At 40.1% G+C, this 24,059-nt stretch overlaps 1 protein-coding gene across 16 annotated transcripts in view; it reads right to left on the bottom strand.

The window, feature by feature from the left end:
• tbc1d5 (TBC1 domain family, member 5) overlaps positions 1-24,059 on the bottom strand; it is a 538,200-nt gene that overhangs the window by 89,706 nt on the left and 424,435 nt on the right. For 15 of the 16 annotated variants that reach the window (XM_069913037.1, XM_069913049.1, XM_069912991.1 and 12 more), the window contains 2 exons: positions 17,959-18,206; positions 2,648-2,713 (listed from right to left, as the gene is read on the bottom strand). In XM_069913037.1, the coding sequence (XP_069769138.1) occupies positions 2,648-2,713; positions 17,959-18,206 (314 nt within the window). The remainder of the gene's footprint in view (positions 1-2,647; positions 2,714-17,958; positions 18,207-24,059) is intronic. The other variant, XM_069913042.1, reaches the window with a different exon arrangement.

Consider the following 24,059-nt stretch of genomic DNA (forward strand, 5'->3'; position numbering starts at 1 on the left):
ATAGGTGATCCAAAGTTTGCTGTATGGTCAGGTTCATCTTATATTTATTCATTCTTTGGACTTGGAAAGAACACTATTTGTTACCCATTACCAACATGGTCCAGAATCATCAGTTTAAAAAGAATCAGATTATTAACTGTATTTATATTCCACTGATGTCATGGTGAGATTTTAATTTGAGTCTCAGATTATAATTAACCACTCTTTCTAATTAGTTCAGTCCTCTAGAATACTTGTCAGGTAGTTGAACTGCTGAACAACTCCAAAAGTATGGTCTGGGTCTGTCTGGGTCAGCTCCTAGAGAGTTCGCAGCCAGGGATCCCCCAGTGAAACTAGTTTCAAAGTTTTGAATATACTGTTGGGAGGAAATTTTCATTCAATGCGATATCTTACTGACAGTCCATAGATCAAGGGTGGCCGTGGTTAGGCCAAGGTTGTCATGGTCAAGGTGGAAACTGATGCTGTTTCTTGATTAAAGCACGAAAATGCTGGAGAAATTGAGTAAGTCTCGCAGTGTCCATAGAAGGGTAAAGATTAGACAACCAATAATTTGGTCCTGAGCCCTTCTTTGACCAACATTGGTTATCTATCTTTACTTTCTATGGATGTTGTGATTTGCTATAATTACAGAGTTTCATGTTTTACCCCATTTCTAGATTATGTTTGCCAAGGTGCCAAATCAGAATGAGAAACTGGATAGCTTCTGGAATAAGGAATAATATCTTGGGAACCCAAGAAGTAACGATGAGAGAATGAGAAGGGATATTATTGGGGTGGACCTTGGAGTCTCCTCTGAGCAGACAAGAAGTAGACTGTGACACTATCCAGCTGGGTCATGATGGAGTGGAGAGCAGCTAATGCTCAGGTATGACCAAGTCTGCAGAATGGTTAAGCAGTGGAGGGGCTATGATGTCAAACATAAAGGAGTATCATATCTGAGAATGGAGATTTATTAAAAGAAACAACCAAGCTAAGGGCCAGGAAGAGTTATTAGAGGGGGAATATGCAACATGATCAAGATGAGGAGTTATTATTAGATTTCTTAGAAATCAAAGCAAGCATGAATACAAGCATATCAAACTATTGCTTGCCTGCTCTGTAGGAGTCTCAGTCTTGACACAGCTTGTTCCATCCATGACATTAACATTCAAACAGAAAAAAATAGTTGAACATAACAATGCTTGGTTGATATTGTGTAGTATCACCTGAGTGTAAAATTTAGTACTGATACGTGAAGAAGTTCCCATTGTATTTATAAATTTCATTGCTACCTACCAAAGAGAGTGCAACAAGAGATCAGCCTAGGAAAGTGATCAGGAATTGCTGAGGGCCAATTAAGCTAAAGACATATAAGCTGGTGTGGTCTGTTAAGATATTGAATTTAGTGCATTCAATCTTATTTAGAAATCTCAAATGAGTAGCCCTATTTCTAGAACTTTCATAATCTGTTTGAAAGATGGCTGCAAGATGCTATTGACTCTTGGCTCTTCAAATTTATTTTATTTGCAGATTTTATTCTTCACTATTCTCCGGTGAATGATATTTTTATTTTGTGGTTCACTTTCAGGAAATCATGTCATGTGCTAGTTTTCCCAAGAATATTTTCTTTGGCTCTCTTGCTGCCAGGTATCTGTTATTTGAAATTACGATCAATGATGTAATGACTTAATATGATGCAAACATATTTTTATCCATGTTGACAAATTGGGAATAAGGCATACTGATTTTTGATCTTATCTCTAATATTGCATTACATAAATATACCTAGTCATACATGCTAGTGAAACTGATGTCACAACATGCAAGTAGCAAATAGGCTCTGGATGCAAAGTTTGAATATATTCCCTCTGACCAGATGGAATTTCCCCTGGTGCACTGGGTTCAACTCACATTGCAAAGATCCAGTATATGCAAATTGGCAGGTTAATTGCTGTTTGTAAATGACCCTTTGTGTTGGTGGTTAAAGATTAATAGGAATGTTAAAGAGAATAGTTTACAGATTTAAAATGGAGTGGAATGGATGTAATTAATCTGAAAGCTACCACAGCCTTTTGGTCTCTTTCTTCAATGTAAGGAAATAAAGCATAAAATAATATTATTTCTTTACTTAGATTCTGTTATTACCATTTCCAAGGTTGCTGTTTGGATTTACGAATTAATTACATCACGACTTAATGCGACACAAATACATTTTAAATAACATTGACAAGCTAGGGAAAAAAGCATGAGTTTATGATTATCGATATTAATTCTGTGGCAAATAAATACACCTGGTCATACATGCTAATGAACCTGAAGTTAAATCATCTAAATAGTTGTTGATTTCCTTCTATACATGCATGCTATTTTTTGCAGTTATATTCCTTTAAGGAATGTATGCATGAACATCATCTTGTAAAAATGAAACAGAAACATTATCCTTGGGATTTAACTGTCAGTTAAACATGCAAACAAGCACAATAACTCAGAAACATGAAATTCATTCATTACTTGAACAACACTGCCCCACAGTGGAGAATATCTGACAATGGCATATAGTGACTGGAAATGAATGAAAGCACAGAGAAACAAACCACAAAACGTCTCAGTGATCACAAGCAACTACGAAAGCCAACTAATGAAGCAGGTTTACTACAATAATTTTTACCTGGAAGCTCAGAAATAGTCTTGTCTGGGATACAAGCCTTAGCATCATCTCCTGTAACTATCTGCCCTAGTAAATAAAAAAAGTTATTTGCACAGACAGGTTTTTAAACGCTACTTTTATTTTTTCTTAACATGGTCCTTATTTCTTCCTCAGGGAATTCATTACAAGAAAAACTGTTTTTGTAACAGTGCAGTATTCAAATGTTCAAAAATATACTTGAGTTATAGATTAACTATCTCCGATGAAAACCCTTAACATAACTTGACACTTTACCAGTTTTCTCCCTCCCGTAATTGTCTTTTTTCATGGAGACATAAATGAATCCTATCCAATCCCAGCTAGTCACACAGAAACCATTGTCCAGTAGGCAAAAATATTAGAGAGTTATGAACTCGGACAGTATATCAGTCTTCACTTCATTGAGGACATCTACAAGAGGTGGTGTCTTGAGAAAGCAGCCTCTATACACAAGGACTCTCAACACCCAGGCCATGCCCTCTTCATAATGGGAGCAGTAAGTGGGTACAAAAGCATGAAGTCGAATACCAGGCAGCACAAGGAGAGCTTTTTCCCCTCTGCCATCAGATTCCTGATTGGACAATGAATCAAAGATACTACCTCACTTTATCTTATTTTTGCACTAATTTATTTATTTTTAAATGTAATTTTATCGCAATATTTGCACTATAAAGCTGTCCCAAAACAACAAATTTCATGATGTTTCTGATCTGATTCTGTTTAGCAAGTGGGCACAAAAGTCTGACTGATTCTTTCATGTTTCATGCAGATCCAAGATTAATGTCCCACACCCAGTCCATCCTCCTCATACAGCATTACATTAGACCTAACTCTCAATATTACTTAGAATTATCTATAAATACTGTGATGTTTCTTTTATTGTAATAAAGAAATTATTTTAAAATATCTATATTTTTTAAGCTAAAGAACTCAGTCAGGACCATGTGAAGGCATCCATCTTGAATCCAACCGAAGCTGCCACAAACTATTGTCTGATTCCCTCTGGTGGTCAGAAGGATCACCAGCACTCTATCATTACATTCCCTTTCCTTGAAATGTTTAATCTAGCAACATGACACTCTAATATAATATTCTTTTCAATTTAAAGTTTCACACAAACATAAACACAACATTAGTGGCACAAACTTTTTAAGTGTGCAGTTCTTTTTGTTTTAGAGATTCAGTCTGTCACGTGGATCTTCTTAACACAGATGCTTGTGTCGGCTCTGCTGGTCCACTACTGTCTAGTGTTGGTGGCGTTTCCTCTGTTGCTGTGCAGGCTGGATCTTCTGCATTTGTCTGTTCCCTGCAGTTTCTCTTACATTTTCAGCAGGCACTTTCGATTCCTCCTCAGTATTTGACCATCCTCTGTCCTAACAGTGTAGGATCTTGGATTTATTTCCTTCAGAACAATAGCCTTTTTGTCCCAAGTGTTGAAATCTCTGAGTCTCACTGTGTCAAGTTGTGCCTGTGACCCTAAACTTCTTGCTGAGTTGTCAGTTTGCTTTTTGTCTCAATGCAGATGCTTTTGTTTCTATTTGACATCTTTGTTCTTGTTTGGGTCTGCAGAGTAGGGAAGTGTGGTGCGTAGTCTATGTCCCATCAGAAGCTCAGTAGGTGATGTGCCTTGTTCAAGTGGCGAAGCTTTGTAACTCAACAGAGCTAGATACAGATCTGAGCCACTGACTAGTATTTTCTTGAGCAACTGTTTAACTATGTAGACTCCTTTCTCTGCTTTACCGTTTGGATCCAGAGGACTTGAAGTCACATGTTTAAAATCACACTCTTCTGCAAAGTTCTGGAATTCTCTACAATTGTAACACTGTAGACAATTTGAGGAATTCCATGTCTTGCAAGGATCAATTTCATACATTTGATCACACAAGCAGCAGACATGTTAGGAAGCAGAGCAATCTCTGGATATTTTAATAGTCAATAACCAGCAAGTAATTATTTCCATTCAGGTGGAACAGATCAGTACCAACTTTCTGCCATGGTTCTGCTGGTACGTCATTTATTATCAAGGGTTCCTTTGTCTGCTTTGCATGATGTTTCAAACAGGTCTCACAACTTGAAACCATCCTGTCAATGTCAGTATTTATCCATGGTCAATAAACAGGAGTTTTGGCCCTCCTCTTGCATTTTTTCCATTCCAAGGTGCCCTTCATGCACCCTTTTCAGAATCTCTTGTCACAGTGATTGAGGAATGACAATTCTGCTCTGATTAGAAGCCCATTGACAACAATCAGCTCAACTCTGATGTTGTAGTATGGCTACATTCACTTCCAGGCCATCCTTCGTTCAGATTATTGATGACCTTCCGAAGAACTGTGTCCTTTTCTGTTTCAGCAGCGATCTGCTTGGATTTCATGCCAGATATAGGAAGTGATTCAGTGATCAGGTTCACGTGGAGATTCACATCTGTCTCTGTGGAATTCTCATTGTGTGTTTCACTCTGTGTCATTGCCCTGGATAATGCATCAGCTAACACAATAGGTTTTCTTGGTGTGTACACCCTCCTGAGTAGGCTTAAATTTTCACATCTTTGTCACCCAGCAGTGATTTATATCCATCTGCGACTACTGCCAACCTGAGGAGATGCTCTTTAACTTTAACTTTCACCTTGAGTTTACATGTACCTTTCATATCGATACTCTGTCCATTGTATGCTTTGAGCTATACAGGATTTGTATGGATGTATGGTTTTATCTTCATTGCCCTGATGTCATGCTCACAGATCAAACTGACCTTTGCCCCTGTATGCAGCTTGAAAGGAATGTTTGTTCAATTTATATGTAATGACACAGTCCACTTATCCTGCTTGATTATGTTCATGTTTGGTTTTCAGTGTCTGTTGGTTTAGAATCTTTCTGCACTATCATGTCCACGAAAAGTGTGTCACTGAGAGCAGTTTCTTCTATAGTGTGTACAGTGTCTTCTATGGTGCACACACTTTTACTTCTGTTTAGTTTCCTTTCGAAAAAAACATTGTTTTGCATAATGATTCTGCCTTTTGCGCTTATTACAGACTTTTCTATAGGTGGGGCATTGTTTTGGTGCATGTTTTGTGCCACCCCATTTGCAATTGAATGTCTCTCCATCTTTTTGTTGTTTCCCATATCTCATTTTTTGTTTGTGTGTGTGGACACACTCTGTGGCTACAACTTTGTTTTCATTAGCTTTTGCACTCTCACTGAATTTTTTCATGTGCTGCAGAGCCTATTCATTGCCGTGGCATATATTCACAGCTCCAGCTATGGTAAGCTGTGTCTATTGCAGTAACTTCTCTCTCACTTTCTTAACAATAATCCTGAAGACAATTTTATCATGGATCATTGAATCTTGCAGCAATTCAAAATTGCATGTTCTTGCTTTTATTTTCAAGTTGGTTAAAAAAGTATCAAAGCTCTCTCCGTGCAGCTGTGTGTGCAAGCAAAACATGGAGCTCTTGAAAATTTCATTTATCTTTGATGAACAATGTTCATCAAACATCGCGATAACCTTGTTGAACTTGCCCTGGTCTTCTGCCATGGGAAAAACAAATGTGTTGTAAATCTCTAGAGCTTGAGGTCACGCCAGGGTAAGTAGCAGTGCAATCTTCCATGCATAAGGTTTGTTATTGGTTCCAATGGCTTGCAGGTACAGCATGAATCTTTGTTTGAAAAGCCTCCACTCATGGTCGACATTTCCAGTCCAATTTACAGCTACATCGACTGATTCTCCCTCCTGGTACCATGTGATGTTTATTTCACTCCTGGTACCATGTGATGTTTCTTTTATTGTAATAAAGAAACTTGGGTTCTTTTAAAACATCTATATTAGCTAAATAGTGTGGAGGCATCCATCTTGAATCTAACCACAAACTAATCTCTGACTCCTTCTAGTGGTCAAGAAGATCACTAGCACTCATATTAAATTATTAGGATATCAACCAGTCAATATGTGGTATACAGAAAATATACCATACAGAGATGAATAAAGGTTAATTAAACCTTCTTGATTATCTGGTATACCTTAGCAGGATTCATAATTATGAAATTGTGCATCAGTTTAAACTGATAAAATTATATTGATTTAGTAAGAAAAAAAATTCCCCGTGGCAAGTAGTCTTTTAAAAAATTTATTAACTTAAATACCAAGTATTTGCAGACTATTTTACTATAGTGGACATCTCTGTCAGTTGCATTTGACAACAAAATCTCAAACAGGCTGTTGGATTGCAACAACTATCTCCTAATTATATCCACTTTACAACCAGCGGAACCTTCTCAACATCTGCTGAGCCACATCCTTCTAAACTATAAAGAATACAGATCTAATATTTTTAGTCATCAATGATTATACAACACTCATCCCAGGAACTATTCTGGTGAATATCTTTTAGATTGTCTTCAAGACTGTACTATAAAATCTTCGCTATGCAGAATTCAAACAACCAGCAGCCTCAAGCAACTGGCAAAAAAAATTGCAGAAAATAAATAAGTAAAAAACAAAAGTTTAAAATGGGTGCTCCATACCCATAATGAAAACTGTAATCTCAAACAACCAGAACATTTACTTCTCTGGCATCTACCAATCCTCATAGGTGCCGGATACAGGGAGTTTAATGTATATCCATTTTTAATTATAACTTTCAACCATATTCCAGATGTAGTCTCATCAACACCCTATACAATTGAAACAAGTATCTATATTTAAACTACTATCCTTTAACAATAAAGTTCAATAAACCATTTTCCTTTTTATTTACATGCTAACATTGTGAACATGTCTGCTAACATTTTGTGCTTTATGCAGAAGACCACACCTTGATCTCTCTTCATTCATTTATAATCCTTTTCTATTTAGAAAATATTCTGTTTATTGAAATGCACTCTCCTTCATTATACTCTACTTGCCAAGTTTTCACCCACTCAGCTGACCTATCTATAACTTGTTAGCAGAGTCTAAATAACTTCATCTCAGTTGTTCTCTCACACCTAGCTTCATGGTGTTAGCAAACTTGGATACCTTATACTCTCCCCACACCCAACCTCACAGCATTATTGAACCATTGAATCATACAGCAGAGAAACAAGTCCTTCAGGCCTACCTCATCCAAAATTATATTTGCCTGATTGTCCTGCATTATGCCCATATCCCTCTTGGCATTTCCTTGTAAGTACTTATCAAAAAGCCCTTTAAATATTGTAATTGCATTTCACTCGACCACCTCCTCTGGCAGCTCCTTTCAGATAACTATCACCTTATGTGGAAAATTGTGCCTTTCAGATCTTCAAATTTCATCCATCTCATCTTAAATTATGCCTCTAGTTCTAGACTCTCCTATCCCCATTTCCAGGCAATATCCTGGTGAATCTCTATTGGTACTGCATCCTTCCTGTTATATGGCAACCACTACTATTATTAATAAAAAGTAAATAATTGAGGGCTAATAAATGATATTTAGGGCATTAGAGTAGTTACATCCTTATAACTTAAAAAAGACCTGTTCATTCTGACTCACTCTTCTATGCAATTAAAGGTCATCAACTGATGTTAGTAAAACATGAAAGTTCTCAGACACTGTCGTTGAAGTAAAAACACAGAAATGTCACAACATCCATAGGAGGTAAAGATATATAATCGATAATTCAGGCCTGAGCCCTTCTTCAAGCTGGAGCATTGGTGATGATCTTCACATCCTCCTTGGCCACAGGGGAGGTATCAGAGGATTGGAGAATAGCAAATGTGGTCCCCTTGCTTAAAAAGGGTAATAGGAAGAATCCTGGTAATTTTAGACCAGTGAGTCTTACATCAGTGGTATGCAAACTATTGGTAAGGATTCTTAAGGACAGGATTTACGAACATTTGGAGAAGTACAGTCTTCGCAGGCATAGTCAGAATGACTTTGTGAAGGCAAGGATATGCCTCATGAACCTAATTAAGTTTTTTGAGAAGGTAACAAAATAAAATTGTTGAAGGTACAGGAGTAAATGTGGCTATCTGAATTTTAGTAAGGCATTTCACAAAGTACCCCATGAGAGGCTTGTTCAGAAAGTCAAGAGCATGGGATCCATGGCACCCTGGAAGTGTGGATTTACAATTTGCTTGCCAGAAGAAAGAAGATAGTGGATAAAGAAGCAGAAGGATGGATTGGTACATTTGTGGATTAGACTTAGATTGGGGGAGTTGTGGATAGTGTTGAAGGTTGTCGTAAGCTGCAGAAGGTATAGACACCATGCAGAGTTGGGTGGAAAAGTGGTAGATGAAGTTCAAACTGGATATGTTTGAAATGATGCATTTTGGAAGGTCAAATCTGAAGGCTACAGTCAGATACTTAATAGTGTTGAAGAACCAAAGGATATAGGGCTCTAAATCCACACATCTCTCAAAGTTGCCATGCAGGTTGATATGATAATTAAGAAGGCCTATGGGATGTGGGCATCATTAGTCAAGGGATTGAGCTCAAAAGTAGAGAGGTCATGTTGCAACTCTACAGATCTCTGGAGAGACCATACAGAATATTGTGTTCAGTTCTGGACATCTCATTATAGGAAGGATGTGAAAGCTAGGGAGAGGGTGTAGAGGAGATTTACCAAGATGTTGGCTAAATTGGAAAATAAATCTTATGAGGCAAGGTTAGCAAAGCTATGACTTTTCTCTTTACATTAAAGAAGGATGAGAGGTGACTTAATAGAGGTCTTCAAGATTCTGAGAGGCATAGATAAAGTAGACCGCCAGCACCTTTTCTCAGGCCGGGAGTAGCAAAATCAGAGGACATCAGTACAAAGAGAAGGCATGAAAGTTGAGGGGAGAGATCAGTAGTAAGTTCTTTTTTTACATAGAGTTGTGGGAGGCTGGAAAGCCTTGCCAGGGGTGGTGGTGAAGGCTGAAACATTAGAGGCATTTAAGAGACTCTTTGGTACATGGATGAAAGAAAAATAATGACTTGCAAAGTAGAAAGGGCTTAGTTTTTTTTTGGTAGGAATATATAGGTTGACACAACATCAGGGGCTGAAGGGCCTGTACTGTGCTGAATTGTTCTGTTCTACTTGAGTAAAAAGCAAACAAGCATCTGAATTAAAAGGCTGAGCAGAAGGAAAGGGTAGCGGGAGGAGCATGGTGTACAGACCAAAGGTGATAATTGGACATGAATAGAAGAGGAAAGGTGAGAGAATTGGTCTGGGGGGGGGGGGGGGTGGTCCTGTGAAAGCAGATTAGGAGGAAACGAGACAGAGAAAAGGAGAGAGATAAGATGGGGGGGGTGAGAGAGAGAGGAGAGAGAGATAAGATGGGGGTGAGAGAGAGAGGCGAGAGATAAGATGGGGTGAAAGAGAGGGGAGAGAGATAAGATGGGGGTTGAGAGAGAGAGAGAGAGAGAGAGAGTGAGAGAGCGAGACCTCCACTTTTCAGGTGGTCTCAGTCTGACAGGGCATGAGACAATGGTCAGACATGTTGGCATGGGAATGGGGTGGGGGAACTGAAATGGGTGGCTACTAAGAGATAACCATTATTGCAAAGGACAGAGCGCCAGATGTGGTAATGACCCCTGCAGATTCACAAGTGAAGTGTTGTTTCTCTTGGAAGGGCAGCTTTTGGCTCCGAATGGTGGTGAGGGAGGAAGTGTGCATGCAAGTGGAGCACCTCCTGCGGTTACAGGGGTAGGTGTCAAAGGGGCGATTGATGGGAAGGAGGAATGGATGAGCGAGTCAGGGAGGGACTGGTCCCTGCAGAAGTCAGAGAGGGTAAGATGTGTCTGGTGGTGGAATCATGTTATAGGTGGCGAAAATAGCTGCAGAGGCTAATGGTGTGGTGGTTAGAAGGGGAACCCTGTCCTTGTTACGTGGGGGTGGAGGAGGCCAGGGCAGGTGTCTGGGTAATGGAGGATATGTGAGTGAGAGACGAGTTGATAATAGTAGATGGGAACCATGTTTTTTGAAGGAGAATCTGGCATGGAAGACCATGTCCTGGGAGCAGATTTAACAAAGACAGAGGAATTGTGAGATAGAAATGGAACCCCTACAGGGGACAGGGTGTGAAGAGGTGTAGTCAAGATAGAAAAATGTCTTTTGAAAGTTTGTCACTCAAGATGAAGACAGAGAGATCGAGAAAGGGGAGAGTGTTGGTAGAGATGGACCAAGTGAATTTGAGGTCGGGTTGGAGTCTGACAGCAAAATGGATAAAGTCGATGAGCTCATCATGGGTGCATGAAGCAGGGCCCCTTCCTATAACTTACACACTACTACACATTTGGCAAACTCTAAGCCAGGGGTCTCCAAACCTTTTAGATTGTTGACCCTCATAGATCCCCAGGCATGGGATCCCGGCACTGGGTGGGAGGTGGGGGGGAAGTACTCGGCGGGGGGGGGATATTGGACATGGGGTCTGGACGGGGGGGGGGGGGGGGTGGGGGCTGGATGGGGGCACTGGGTAGGGTGGCCACATGTCCGGTTTTATGCTGGACAGTCTGGCTTTGAGTCCTCAATCCGGCGCCGCCTCGAGCCAGACGTTAGAACGCCACATACTTGTTAAATCAACATCTCGGGGTCCGCAGGCCATGCACGGTCGGCTGGTGCATGCGCGTTGAGGGGGAAATGTGACAGCAATGCTCAAAGTGCCAGTTGGTGCATGCATGATGAGGGGGAAGCATGACGGCAGTGTACAAAAGTTCATGGCAAGTAAGCCTCCCCCCGCCCCCACATGTTGGATGGGGGTGGCGGCGGCTGTGCTGGACCAGGGGTGGGATGGCAGTGGACTAGCCGGGAGGGTGGAGGAGATGCTATTTTAAATCCTCCTGCGTTATCGACCCCTCCCCCCACACAGTATTATCGAACCACTTTTGACCCCTGGATGGTCCCATCGACACCTGGGGGTCAATATTGACCACTTTGGAGACCCCTACTCTAAGCCATTCAGACCTTTTACAGTATGGGAGTCTGCTATCTCTCTGCATATTTGCTTCTCCAACTCTCACTATTGGGTGGTCAATAATACAAGCCCATTGATGTGGCCATACCTTTCCCATTCCTCAGTTCTACCCACATAGCCTCAGTCGATGAGCCCTCTCATCTGATCACAGCTGTGATATTTCCCTGACTAGCAATTGCATTCCTTTCCCTTTCATACTTTCCACTGTATCACGTCTGAAACAATGGAACCCCAGAACACTGAGCTGCCAGCCCTGTCCATCATGCAACCAAGCTTCACTAACTGCCACTATGTACAAGTCAACACTCTAAGCTATATCTTTCCTACAATACTCCTTGTATTGAAATAGATGCAGCTGAGAACACTATTTCCACCATGCACAACCAGTATGGAAATTCATTATTTCTAGTACATAAAATAGTTTAGCACAAGTGTCTGCACTAAATGCGATGCCCAAATTAAACCAAAACTTTGCTGCTTGCACATGATCCATATCCCTCTATTCACTGCATATTTCTTTGTCTATTTGGTAGCCTTTTGTGTGTGACTTTTTCTTGTTCCTTAGCCATTGCTATCTCCCTTCTTAACCTTTGAAAACCATTAGCAATCTGCCAATCTTTTGACACTACATCTTAATTTAATAAATTATTAAACATAAAAAGTACCTTTGCCAGTTTCTCAATTTTATCAGACTGTAGGTATCTTCTCAATGCAATTGAAGATTGGCTATAAATGCAGCTTTACCGGTATTACCCACCTCCAGAGGATTCACTTACAACAGTGGTCTTCAAACTTTTTCTTTCCACTCACATACCACCTTAAGTAATCCCAATGCCATAGGTGCTCTGTGATTAGTAAAGGATTGCTTAAGGCGATATGTGAGTGAAAAGATGAGGTTGAAAACCACTGCTTTAATTGTAACTAATTGACTTGTTACGTACATGGTTTCATAGCTCCAAAGGAAATGGGCCAGTGACAATTTTTCTCAAGCAAAATATTTCTGTAACAATTGGGTTTAGAGCTGTGATTCTCAACCTTTTTTTCCCATTCACATCCCACCTTAAGTAATCCCTTACTAATCACAGAGCACCGATGGCATAGGAATTACTTAAAGTGGTATGTGAGTGGAAAGAAAAAGGTTGAAAACCACTGATGTAACACAAGTCAAAGAACTGCTTTCATTGCGCAAATGAAATTTTTTTCTTCTTTTTCTGACATGAAGTGACTTGGAAGAGTTAAATGGGAACTTCTTGTTGAGTTTCTAAAATCATAACTTGATTCAACCCAGAACTGGAGAAAGACACTGCTGCTTCTTTTGTGGAAAATCGTACAAAATGCCTTTGATATTTTTTCTAAAGCTTTACGTCCTGAGGCACCAGCTAGTGTATATGTTACATTTAGAAATAAAATGCAGAGAATACATTTAATGGTTTATTTGCCCCGAGCTCTGGAATGTTTTAATTTTCAGAAAATCAAATCATTATAAACGTTTTAGTTTTCTCTCAACTGCACTTAAATTTAATCAAACCAATTTCATTGTGAATGCCTAAAGAAGGAATGTTAAATGCAAGAGAAATAGTGCTCTACTAAGTATTCATTTCCACACACTGGAGTAACTACAACTTGCAATACTTAGTTCAATGAAGTATAAATTAATGGTTATATGATTACCATTATTTCATAAGTTATCCATTGTCACAAAGCCAATAAAGAAATTAAATGCCTCTTTTTAGCTCGAGCTATAGAACAGTAAATTAGAATTTTGTTAATTATAATAAAACAAATGCTAGATTAAAAAGAAAATGATTTTATGCAAGCCTGACTACGAACCACTTTGTTTTCTGTATGTCTGGTTGCCTCCACACTGGAGGATTATTCATCCGGGTCATTGTTAAATATAATTTTTTCTTGTGATTCTACACTCAAATTATTTATTATTTACAGTCACTACTGGTACAAATTTCATAAAAGCTTCACTTAAGGGAGCCAGAGGAATAAGATACACCTTAAGTGTTAAACTGGATTTCCATTCCCTTGGCATGTCTTTGAACTCTTCAACTAATTTTGAAATTCAGCGGTCCTGCAAATTCTCTGTTCCACAAATGGTGCTGAACTCCCAGTAGGAAGTGCTTTTACTATTTTACAAGTACACACATGTCACTACATCCTTGATTGGGACATATCAGTCCTTTATATAAGGTTGATCTCTGAAAGCCACTGATGGTGATCTACGACTATTCTTCCAGAAGCTGCAGATGAGGTCCAAAAGATAATGATAATCTTTATTGTCATATATATTGTACATATGCCAGAATAGTTTTTTTTTCTTCTTTGCTGCAGCTGAACAGGTACTTCAAAAAAGAAACTGCAAAACTAACTAAAAATCAACTACGATAGTTACAACTATAAATGAGGGACAAAGGATTTTCTGAAGATGGAACAAATCTAAACCCAGAAATAACCCTCTGCAAATTCAGCATTGTTTCCCTAGAATGCCAAGAAAAACGTGGACTTTAGGCTTGTTCTTATCCTCAATAATGTCTCTTTTGGCTCATCCCACTATCCCTGACTTTTTGTTGGCTATGTGGAGCAATCCATGCTATGAGCCTACACAGGCAAGGCTCCTCAACTTTTCTAGCACTACATTAATGACTACATTAGTGCTAGCTCTTGCATCCATGCACTTGTCAACTTTATCTACTTTGTGGCCAACTTTCACTCCGGCCTCGAATAGAGGGCAGCACGGTTAGAGCATTTCTATTACAGCGCCAGCAATCAGGACCGGAGTTCGAATCCCGTGCTGACTGCAAGAAGTTTGTACATTCTCTCTACGCCAGTGTGGGTTTCCATGGGAGGCTCAGTTTCCGCCCATCATTCAAAATGTACTGGGGGTTGTAGGTTGATTGGGTGGCTCGAGCTCGTGGGCTGATATGGCCTGTTACCATGCTGTATATATAAATTTTAAAAATTTAAAAGATATCGGAGCAATAGGCCATTCAGCCCTTCGAGTCCACTTCGGCATTCCATCATGAGCTAATCTGTTCTCCCACTCAGCCCCACCGCCCTGATTTCTTCCTTTAAACTTTGATATCCTGACTATTGAGATACATATTAATCTCTGCCTTGGATACCCCCAACAACCAGGCTTACACAGTTGCCCGTGGTTGGAAATTCCAGAGGTTCACCACTCTGTGGCTAAAGATATACCCCCGTATCACTGTTTTAAACAGGTACTCTTTAATCCTCGTGTCCAAGACTCCCCTACCATGGGAAACAACTTTGCCAGATCTGCTCTATGCAGGTCTTCTAAATGCATCTTTGAGATCCTCAAAATTCTTCTGACTCCCATTACAATTTCTCCATTGTCATTTTCTATTGGTTCTATATCTATTTTCTCCCCTTTTATACTCTTATTATTACTTAAAAAAAAGCTTTCAATGTCCTTTTTGACCATTAGAGTTTATAATGGAGGGTTCATGGGGCTTGGTGTTTTAGGGGACCAATAAAATTGCAATTCATTAGTGGGAACAAATAAAAGTAAAGTATGCATAAGTGGAGCAGCCAATGTTAGAGCGGCTAGTGTGTGAATGGCCCAGTGTAGGAGTGGTGTGTTAGAGGCTTTGGCACGAGGAGCTTCAGCAAGAGAGTTGGAGGATATGTTGTAGGTAAAGTCAGGTAATAGAGATCTCTTTCTAATACCCTGGAGTAGGCAGTGGAGATGGCAGCTAGGGCAGTGGTATGTTCCAATTGCAGCATGTGTGAAACCTTGGAACAGCACAAGAGTGTCTGATGACTGTACCTACAAGAGGTGCATCCAGCTGCAGCTCCTTACAGACTGTGATAGGGAACTCCAGATTATTAGGGAGGCAGAGGAGGTGATATACAAAAGCACTTAGGAGATGGTCACAACCAAGAGGCAAGAAGCTGGGAAGGGGAAGTGCAGTTAGTGGAAAGCAACCTCGCGGCCATTCTTCGCAACAGTCGGTATACAGTTTTGGATATTTTTAGGGGACAATCTTCCAGGGACAAGCTGTAGTGGTCAGGTCTCTAGTGCAGAGTCTGGCCATTCAGCTTAGAAGGGGAGAAGAGGGGATTGGGGATTCAACAGTTAGGAGAACAGATGGTAGGTTCTGTTAACAAGATTGAGATTCCCGGATGGTACGTTGCCTCTCAGGTGTCATGACAGGATGTCTCAGATCAAGACCGCAGCATTTTCAAGTGGGAGTAATGTCAGGGCCCACATTGGTACCAATGACAGAGAGATAGTAAAAGAATGAGGTCCTGAAGATGGAATATAGGAAATTAGGAAGGAAGCTATCAAGCAGGACCACAAGAGTTGTAATGTCTGGAATGATGCCTCTGCCACATGACACTGAGGGCAGGAATAGGAAGCTTTGGCAGATGAATGTGTGGTTGAAGAGATGGGGCAGAGGTTCAGATTTGTGGATCTCTGAGATCTCTTCAGAGGAAGGTATCATCTGATTTTAGTTCCTCTCTCTCAATCCGCAGGGTGCATTTTATCATTTTATGATCATCGCCTCCTAAGGGTCCCTTTACCTTCAGCATCCTTATCAACCCTGGGTTTTTACACAATACCCAATTCAGAATTGCCATTTCCATGGTTGGCTCATCCACAAACTCCCCAGATCCTCTCTCTCTCTCTCTCTCTCCCTATCCCTCTGTCTCTTTTCCTCCAGCTCTGCATTCACAGAGCTACCCAGCCTGCCAGATCAATTCTCACCTTTTCTCCGGACTGGTCCCAATCGCTGGCGCTATAAAGGCATTGCACTATCTGCTACGTCAACTGTGCTGCCAACCACTACACCAAACGTGCTGCCGAACTGCTCCCCTAACTATGGAATCCTCTATCACTTCAGCTCGCCTCTTTTTCTCCCTTTCCATCTTAGCTATGAGAGGAGACTGTGTGCCAGAGACCTGATCGCCATGGCCTGTCTGTCATGGGTCATCTCCCCAACAGTATCCAAAATGGTATACTTGTTATTGAGGGGAACAGCCACAGGGTGCTCTGCACTGATGACCTGTTCCCTTTCCCTCTCCTGACTGTCACCTAGCTGCCCTTCTCCAGCCTCCTCGATGTGATAGCATCTATTTAACTCCTGTCTATCACCCCCTCAGCCTCCCGAATGATCCAGAGTTCATCCAACTCCAATTCCCCAACTCGGTTTCTCAGGTGCTGCAGCTGGATGTACTTCTCACTGATGAAGCTGTCAGGATACTGTTGCCATCCCTGACTACCCACATTGGGCAAGAAAAGCACTTATCTGCCTTTGCTGCCATTTCCACTGTCAATGTCTAGAGGAAAAAATAAAAGACTTAGCTGTGCCTACCCACTGAATCCTTTTTGTTTATCAAATAGGGTGGCCTTTACTTCAAATCCTGCACCACCACCTCAGTCTATTCTTGTCAAAGCCTCTTGAGCCAAAATCTTACCACTCTGACGATGATCACTCCCTCCCATTGGTCACCACATACAGAGTAAAATGTGAATCTATGGAATTGCAGAAAAAAGATGAAACAGAATGAATCCATTTAGCTTAACAGGAGTATGCTTGTAAAAAATAAAAATGGCCTCTTCTCTTCCCAGCTCTTGTTTCACAGCTTCAGCACATCATCCTTTTAGATTTCTGCCTAAAGTGGCAATTTTGTTGAACAAAGTGTTCAACTGCATCACATAGATTCTCAATAAAAGTCAGCTGAATCTCAGTATAGGTATTTAGAGAATTATCAGGGAACATCATGCACTGGGCACAGTTACTGCTCGAATCTCACCAGTTGGTTCTGGTTCTCCCAATTGTGATTCAAACACTTCAGTTGCAAATTAACCTCAAAATAACTAGGCTCACAATGTTGTGCCAACCCATATAAACTTATTCCAGCATCAGTCTAACCTTTTTGAACGTCACAGTCCACACTAAAATTCTTTTAAATACCCCTTTTGTATCAGCCAACAATGCATTCCAGGTACCCACTATTCTCTGTGAAATAAACATACCTCTGTCAACTTTCCTTTCCTCATATTAAGCAGATAATTTCTGGCATTAGTTAGCCTTTACTGCCCTGGGTAAAAGGTGCTGGCTGTCCATCCCATGTACGCCTTTCATAATTTTATACAGCTCTATTAAGCCACCAGTCTTCCTCTGTCACTCTAAAGAGAAAATTCCTATCTTGCTCTACCTTTCTTCATAAGACATGACCTATAATCTAGGCCACTTCTTGGTAAATCTCCTCTACACTATCTCTAAAACTTTCACATCCTTGCTGGAAATGAATTGAACACAAAGCCATTCATCTGCCCCCTCCTATCCTTCCGTTCAGGCTTCCTTGCTCAAAGGAATTTTGATATAAGATTTATTGTTCATTACCTTTGCTGAGTTGTACAGGCATGCTTTCAGACTTCATCATTCGTTGTTGCTGGTGATGCAGGGTGTGATCCGCCATTACTTTTTGGGAAGATGGCTGGGATGAAGGATAGCTGCTGTTGTTTATCGCAACATTCTGAAAACTACTTGTACCACCAACTAAGATACCTGGATTTATCAGCTTCCGTCCAAGGTTCATTAAGCTGCTGGACACTTTATTGATGTTGAGAGGAGCAACCTTTGTCCCAGCACTGAAAAAAATAATGGAATATGTAAAGATGTATATGCTTCCAGGTACTTAACCACATCAATAGCAAATGCATAATAAAGTATGAAGTAAAACTGGTAATAACATGCAAAAGGATTTACTCCATGAACAAATACATTTTTGAGATAAAGTATGACAAAATGTCTTCAAACAGGGTATGGACAAAATGCAGAAATCCTTTTTGAGGGCAAGTCTGGAGATCATTACCGAGTATTCAGAGCCAAAAATGTTTGAACACTGATGCAATAATATCAGCTACTGAGTTTCTATTGTTTTCCCACCAACTGACGCAGTGGCAGGTTTGCCTTCACTGATGGGCCAGTTCTCTTTGATGTCAGATCAGATAATGCTCTTATTTTTCCCCAAGAATCTATGAAGAGAACTAATTCACTTCGATATACTTTACCCACAACTGGTACAACATCAATTTTTTCAAACTGGCTGCAGTCTAATTTCTTCTCTTATCTCTTTACAAATATAAAGAATGCCTTAGTATCTCAACGAAGGCAAATAGCTTTTTTGGTACCAGTGACATAGGGAGGAAGGGAGATGTGGTCCTGCAGAATGAGTTCAGGGAGTAAAGCAGCAAAGATGCAAGATTTCCAGGCTATAATTGCTACTCATGCCACATGCCAGTGAGGGAAGAAATAGGAAGATAGTGTAGTTTAATGCATAGCTATGGAGCTGATGCAGCAGAGAGGGATTCACATACTTGGATTATTGGGCTATCTTCCACAACATAAGACCTGCAAAAGAAGGACTGGTTACATCTCTATCCTCATGGGGAGGTTCACTAGGGCTACTCAGCAGGGTTGTGGGTGGGGGGTTGAGTTCGAGTGGTGGGGGGTGTGGGAACCTGAGCAGCAAGTAGAAGAGTTGTGGGAATACCAGATGCTAGGGCAAGGAAGTCTAAAAGGAAGGACAGGAAGGGACAGGATCAATGGTCACAGTTAGTCTGAGGGGATTTATGTTTATTTCAAAGCAGATGAACAGAGCCTGGATTGGCACTTGAAATTATTCAGATTTATTGTCAGAGAACATTTTTTTTGAATATTTTATTTAAAATGTTTATCCATACATACAATAGCAAAATACAATCATCAATTATTAAAGTCAGTTCCATTATACATGATGGTGCAAAACCCCCAAACCCCCTCCCTCCAGCAAAGAATTCCCAATATAGAAATAAATGATGATAGAAAGAAGCAAGAAAAAGAAGAGAAAGTAAAAAGAAAAGAAACCTGATTGCCACCACACAATTCTAACCATTTATATTTTTTAGTTCTTCCAAGGAGATTAAAGAGGTTTTTGAAGTTTAGGGAAAATTTCTATAAATTAATTCCCCCAATTTATAAATACAAGCACCAAAAATGTAAAAGTTGTGACATGTTTATTGTATTGTATTCTATTTTATATTCATATTGATCATGTTTCATTGGCTGCTATACCAGCATAATGACAATAAAGAGTATCACATCATATCATACCTCACCCAGCCTCTTATTAACTTCTGTTAATCTGTTTCAATTAAATGAGTTTTTTTTCCAAAAAAATCTACATCTACACTCATTTTTAAAAAATGTGTCAGTATTCTTTGTCTCTTCACTTGTCTGTTTAGCCCATTAACATTAAAACTTAGAAAACTCAGTGTGTTACTCATTGATATTTAATTTAATCCATGTCGACCAATACTTCCCCTTCACCTCTCTTCTCGCACCTCCTCAACAATTCAAATATTAGTCATCTACCGTGTTAAAGGGATATCCTCCTCGGCAGTTCAGGTAAGAAAAAGAAGAAAATGTTACATATATTCAATTTACAATCATAACAATTATGCAATTCAAAGAAGTATACGTAAAAATAACAAAAAAAAACTATTACTATTGCTTAAATAATACACATTACCCCTCTCCATTTTGCCACAAATACACTCATGACTCAATAGTAGTCATTTCTTATTACCTCCAACACCACACCCCCCCCCCCGGATATTTACCATATATGTATATCTTTCATTTAAAAAACCTGAAAACCCATTCTTCATTAATCAAAGCAGCATTTTCATGTTCCTACCTGCTGAATAATTGGTTGTTTGTTCATAAATTCCTCTGCCAAGACATACATAGACTGTGAAGAACTTGCTCTCTCTTCCTTACAGAAAGATCTTCAAATGCAGGTTGACACAGGATAAATCTGCAACCTTGTTTTGCCATATGGTATGCTTCACCATGTTGAATTATTTTTTTCTCTTCTCTTCAAACTTGTATCATGATAGAAAAAAGATCCTGTTTCCATGTGATTCCAATCTTTTCTTGCTCTAGCTCTTGCTCTATATCTTGATAACGAAGGGATTTTATCAATATGGATCTTGGTTTCTGATCTGGTAAGTGGTCAAGGTCTCAAAGCTCTATGTGCCCTTTCAATCTCAATATCTTCAAATTGATCTGCTCCCAAGACCTCTGGAATTCATCGTTGAAATTTTTAAAAATCAGATCATCACCTTCTTTAGGGCCAACAATTGTAATATTATTTCTTCTATAAAAGTTTTCTAATAAGTCTATTTTTCCACAAAGTTGCTTTCTTCAATAGCCCATGTGTCAGACGTGCCTGCCATTTTCCTCATTCTGACCTGTACCTCCTCCATACCAGTCTCCACAGTTTTAACTCCATCATCCACACTATCCAATTTATTTTGCATTTTATTCACAATAGCAAAGTATCTCTTCATCTGTTTATTTGAATTTTTCATTTCTGTTCTCATTTCTTTCAGCTCCTTTAATAATTCAGCATTTGTACAATCTTCGTCTTGTAGTTTAAGTTTCCTCCCTTTGTCTTTGGAAACTTTTACTTGCTTTATTTCTATTTTGCTTCATTAGCATTTTTTTAAACTAATTCCCGGGAGAGTCAGATTTCCACTTCCTGACTCTACCACATCACTTGACGTCCCCCATCAGAGTACATAAATGACATCACATACAACCCTGAGATTCTTTTTCCTGCAGGTGAAGCAGAATTCTCACTTATTTGTCAAGCAAAAAATACTGTATGTAACAACACATGTAAACAAATATTAAAAAAATGTGAACAAACTGTGCAATACAGAGAGGAAAAATAAACAATGAAGTGCAAAAGTAAGAGTCCTTAAATGAGCCCTGATTGAGTTTATTGTTGTGGAGGGGTATCAGCTGTTCCTGATCCTGGTGTTGTGAGTCTTGTGGCACCTATACCTCTTTCCTGATGCTAGAAGCAAGAACAGAACATGTGCTGAGTGATGTGGATCTTTGATGATTGCTGCTGTTCTCCGATGGCAGCATTCCCTCTAGATGCTCTCGATGGTGGGAAGGGTTTTGCCTGTGATGTCTTGGGCTGTGCCCACTATATTTTGCAGGGTTTGATGCTTTGGGGTATTGGTGTCCCCATACCAGACATGATGCAACTGGTCAGCACACTTCCCAGCAATATCTGCAGAAATTTACCAAGGTTTCTGATGTCATACCAAATCTCTGTAAACTCCTGAGTAAATTGAAGCACTTCACGATGCCATTAGTGCGTTAGGTCCAAGAAATGATCCAACTCCCAAGAACTTCAATTTTCTCACCCTCTCCATCTCTGATTCCCCCAATGATCACTGGATTGTACACTTCTAGTCTTCCCTTCCTGAAGTCAACAATCAGCTCCTTGGTTTTGGTGACATTGAGTGTGAGATTGTTGTTGCTTGTTGTATGTTGCTTATACAGAGACATGGTTGGTTGTAAGAGGATGAGGACTGACAGCTCAATGTTCCTGGGTTTTGTTATTTTATAAAGGATAGAGAAGGAGGTAAGATAGGGGGAGGAGTTGCTAATTAGTCACAGTATCACAGCTGCACTCAGAGACGAATAATAGTGGCTTATTTTCCCCAGGGTGACAATAACAAATACCAGAGGGCATCTGTATAAGGTGAGGGGAGGAAAGTTTAAGAGGAGCATCAGGGGTAAGTTTTTTTTTACACAGTGATATGGGTGCCTGGAATGCATTGCCAGGGTTGGTGGTGGAGGCTGGTACAATAGGGACATTTAACAGACTCTTGCCTAGATATATGAATGCAATAAAAATAGAGGGTTATGGGTCTGAGGTAGGGAAGGTTTAGATTGTTGAGTAGGTTTATATAGGGTGGCACAACATTGTGTGCTGTAATGTTCTGTATTCTATTTATCACTACCATGGTGAAAGAGGTTGCCTTTAAGAGTTGGTGTGAGCTAAATGGATTTTTTTTTATTGGTGCTGTGATGTTGTGGTGCCATTTAGTCCCTTCGTATGGTCATGTCAAGTAGTCCATCTCATCTTACTTGATGGCTGTTTACTCTGTCATACTAAGTCGTCTTATAAGAACCAATCTGGTCAAACTTCTTATCGATGATGCATTTGGAGCATTTATAATCTCTGAATTCCGCTAGCACCAGAAAATAATTGAAGTTCACATTTTAAACAAGAAAGGGTTCAGATGCTGAAGTCGATTGCAATCCACGAAGGTGCTTGATAAACTCAACAGGTCAGGCAGTAGAATCCTAGATAGTAAAGCATAACCTTCTTATATCTGATGAAGGGCACAGCCTCGAAATGTTGGTTACTCTTCACTTCCTATGGATGCTGCGTGAGTAGCGGAGTCTCTCAAGCACACCTGTGTACTGCATTGGAGTTCACGTTTGTTTTCTTCTTGGTGGTAAGTTGGATTTCTCTGATTTAGAAAATCTCTTCCCCACTTTCGGGCAAACTAACATGCTTTACAGTAAAAGAGTCAACCTACTTCTGAAAGTACAAAGAAATGGAATCACCCAGACATATTAACATTCCAGCTAGCTCATGACTTCTTGCTCCATTGATTTCCATTGGAAAAACGTCCAAATCCTTACTGTGAAGCACAAGTTGTCCTAATGGAAACTGCTTTCCTGATCGGATATGGGTACCTCTCCATTTTGCAGGCAATTCTCTATTCCATATATGCAGAATGAATAAGATCCAATCTCAAAATACCGTTCATGAGTAATATTGAGCTCTCCACTGGCCACCGTGACAGAGGTGAACCAAAGAAAAGGTACAAGGACTGCCTAAAGAAATCTCTTGGTGCCTGCCACATTGACCACCGCCAGTGGGCTGATCTCGCCTCAAACCGTGCATCTTGGCGCCTCACAGGTCGGCGGGCAGCAACCTCCTTTGAAGAAGACCGCAGAGCCCACCTCACTGACAAAAGGCAAAGGAGGTAAAACCCAACACCCAACCCCAACCCACCAATTTTCCCCTGCAACCGTGTCTGCCTGTCCCGCATCGGACTTGTCAGCCACGAACGAGCCTGCAGCTGACGTGGACATTTACCCCCTCCATAAATCTTCGTCCGCGAAGCCAAGCCAAAGAAAAGAAAGAAGAAACATGGTACATTCAAACACAGTGAAAAAGATCATGAGCAAAATTCCTTCTGGGTTTCTTTAAATACTTCCAAATCCAAAGTCTTAAATGCTTGCAACCTGACCAATCACTGTAGTAAAATGATTATTACCTCATCATGCTTTACCTCAAGTTTGATATGACCAGACCCTCATAGAGGAGGCAGATACAAACCATTATAAAATGATAATATGAAGGTGCTTCTTAATAGCATGGTGGTTACTGCCAATGAGATACAAGTGAAAGCCTGAACACTCAACAGGTACAGGCAAAAGCAATACTATCCCTTAAATAAATCCCAGGATTAGATCATGCTGAATAGGATGAGTTCCAAACTGGTGGATGGACGGAAGGATCAGTGCTCGCTCTGCAGCCATTTCCAAACTCGATAATTGATAGAGAATAGAAGACAGAA

The sequence above is a fragment of the Narcine bancroftii genome, chromosome 1 (assembly GCF_036971445.1).
Source record: "Narcine bancroftii isolate sNarBan1 chromosome 1, sNarBan1.hap1, whole genome shotgun sequence".
In the NCBI taxonomy this organism is placed as follows: Eukaryota; Metazoa; Chordata; class Chondrichthyes; order Torpediniformes; family Narcinidae; genus Narcine; species Narcine bancroftii.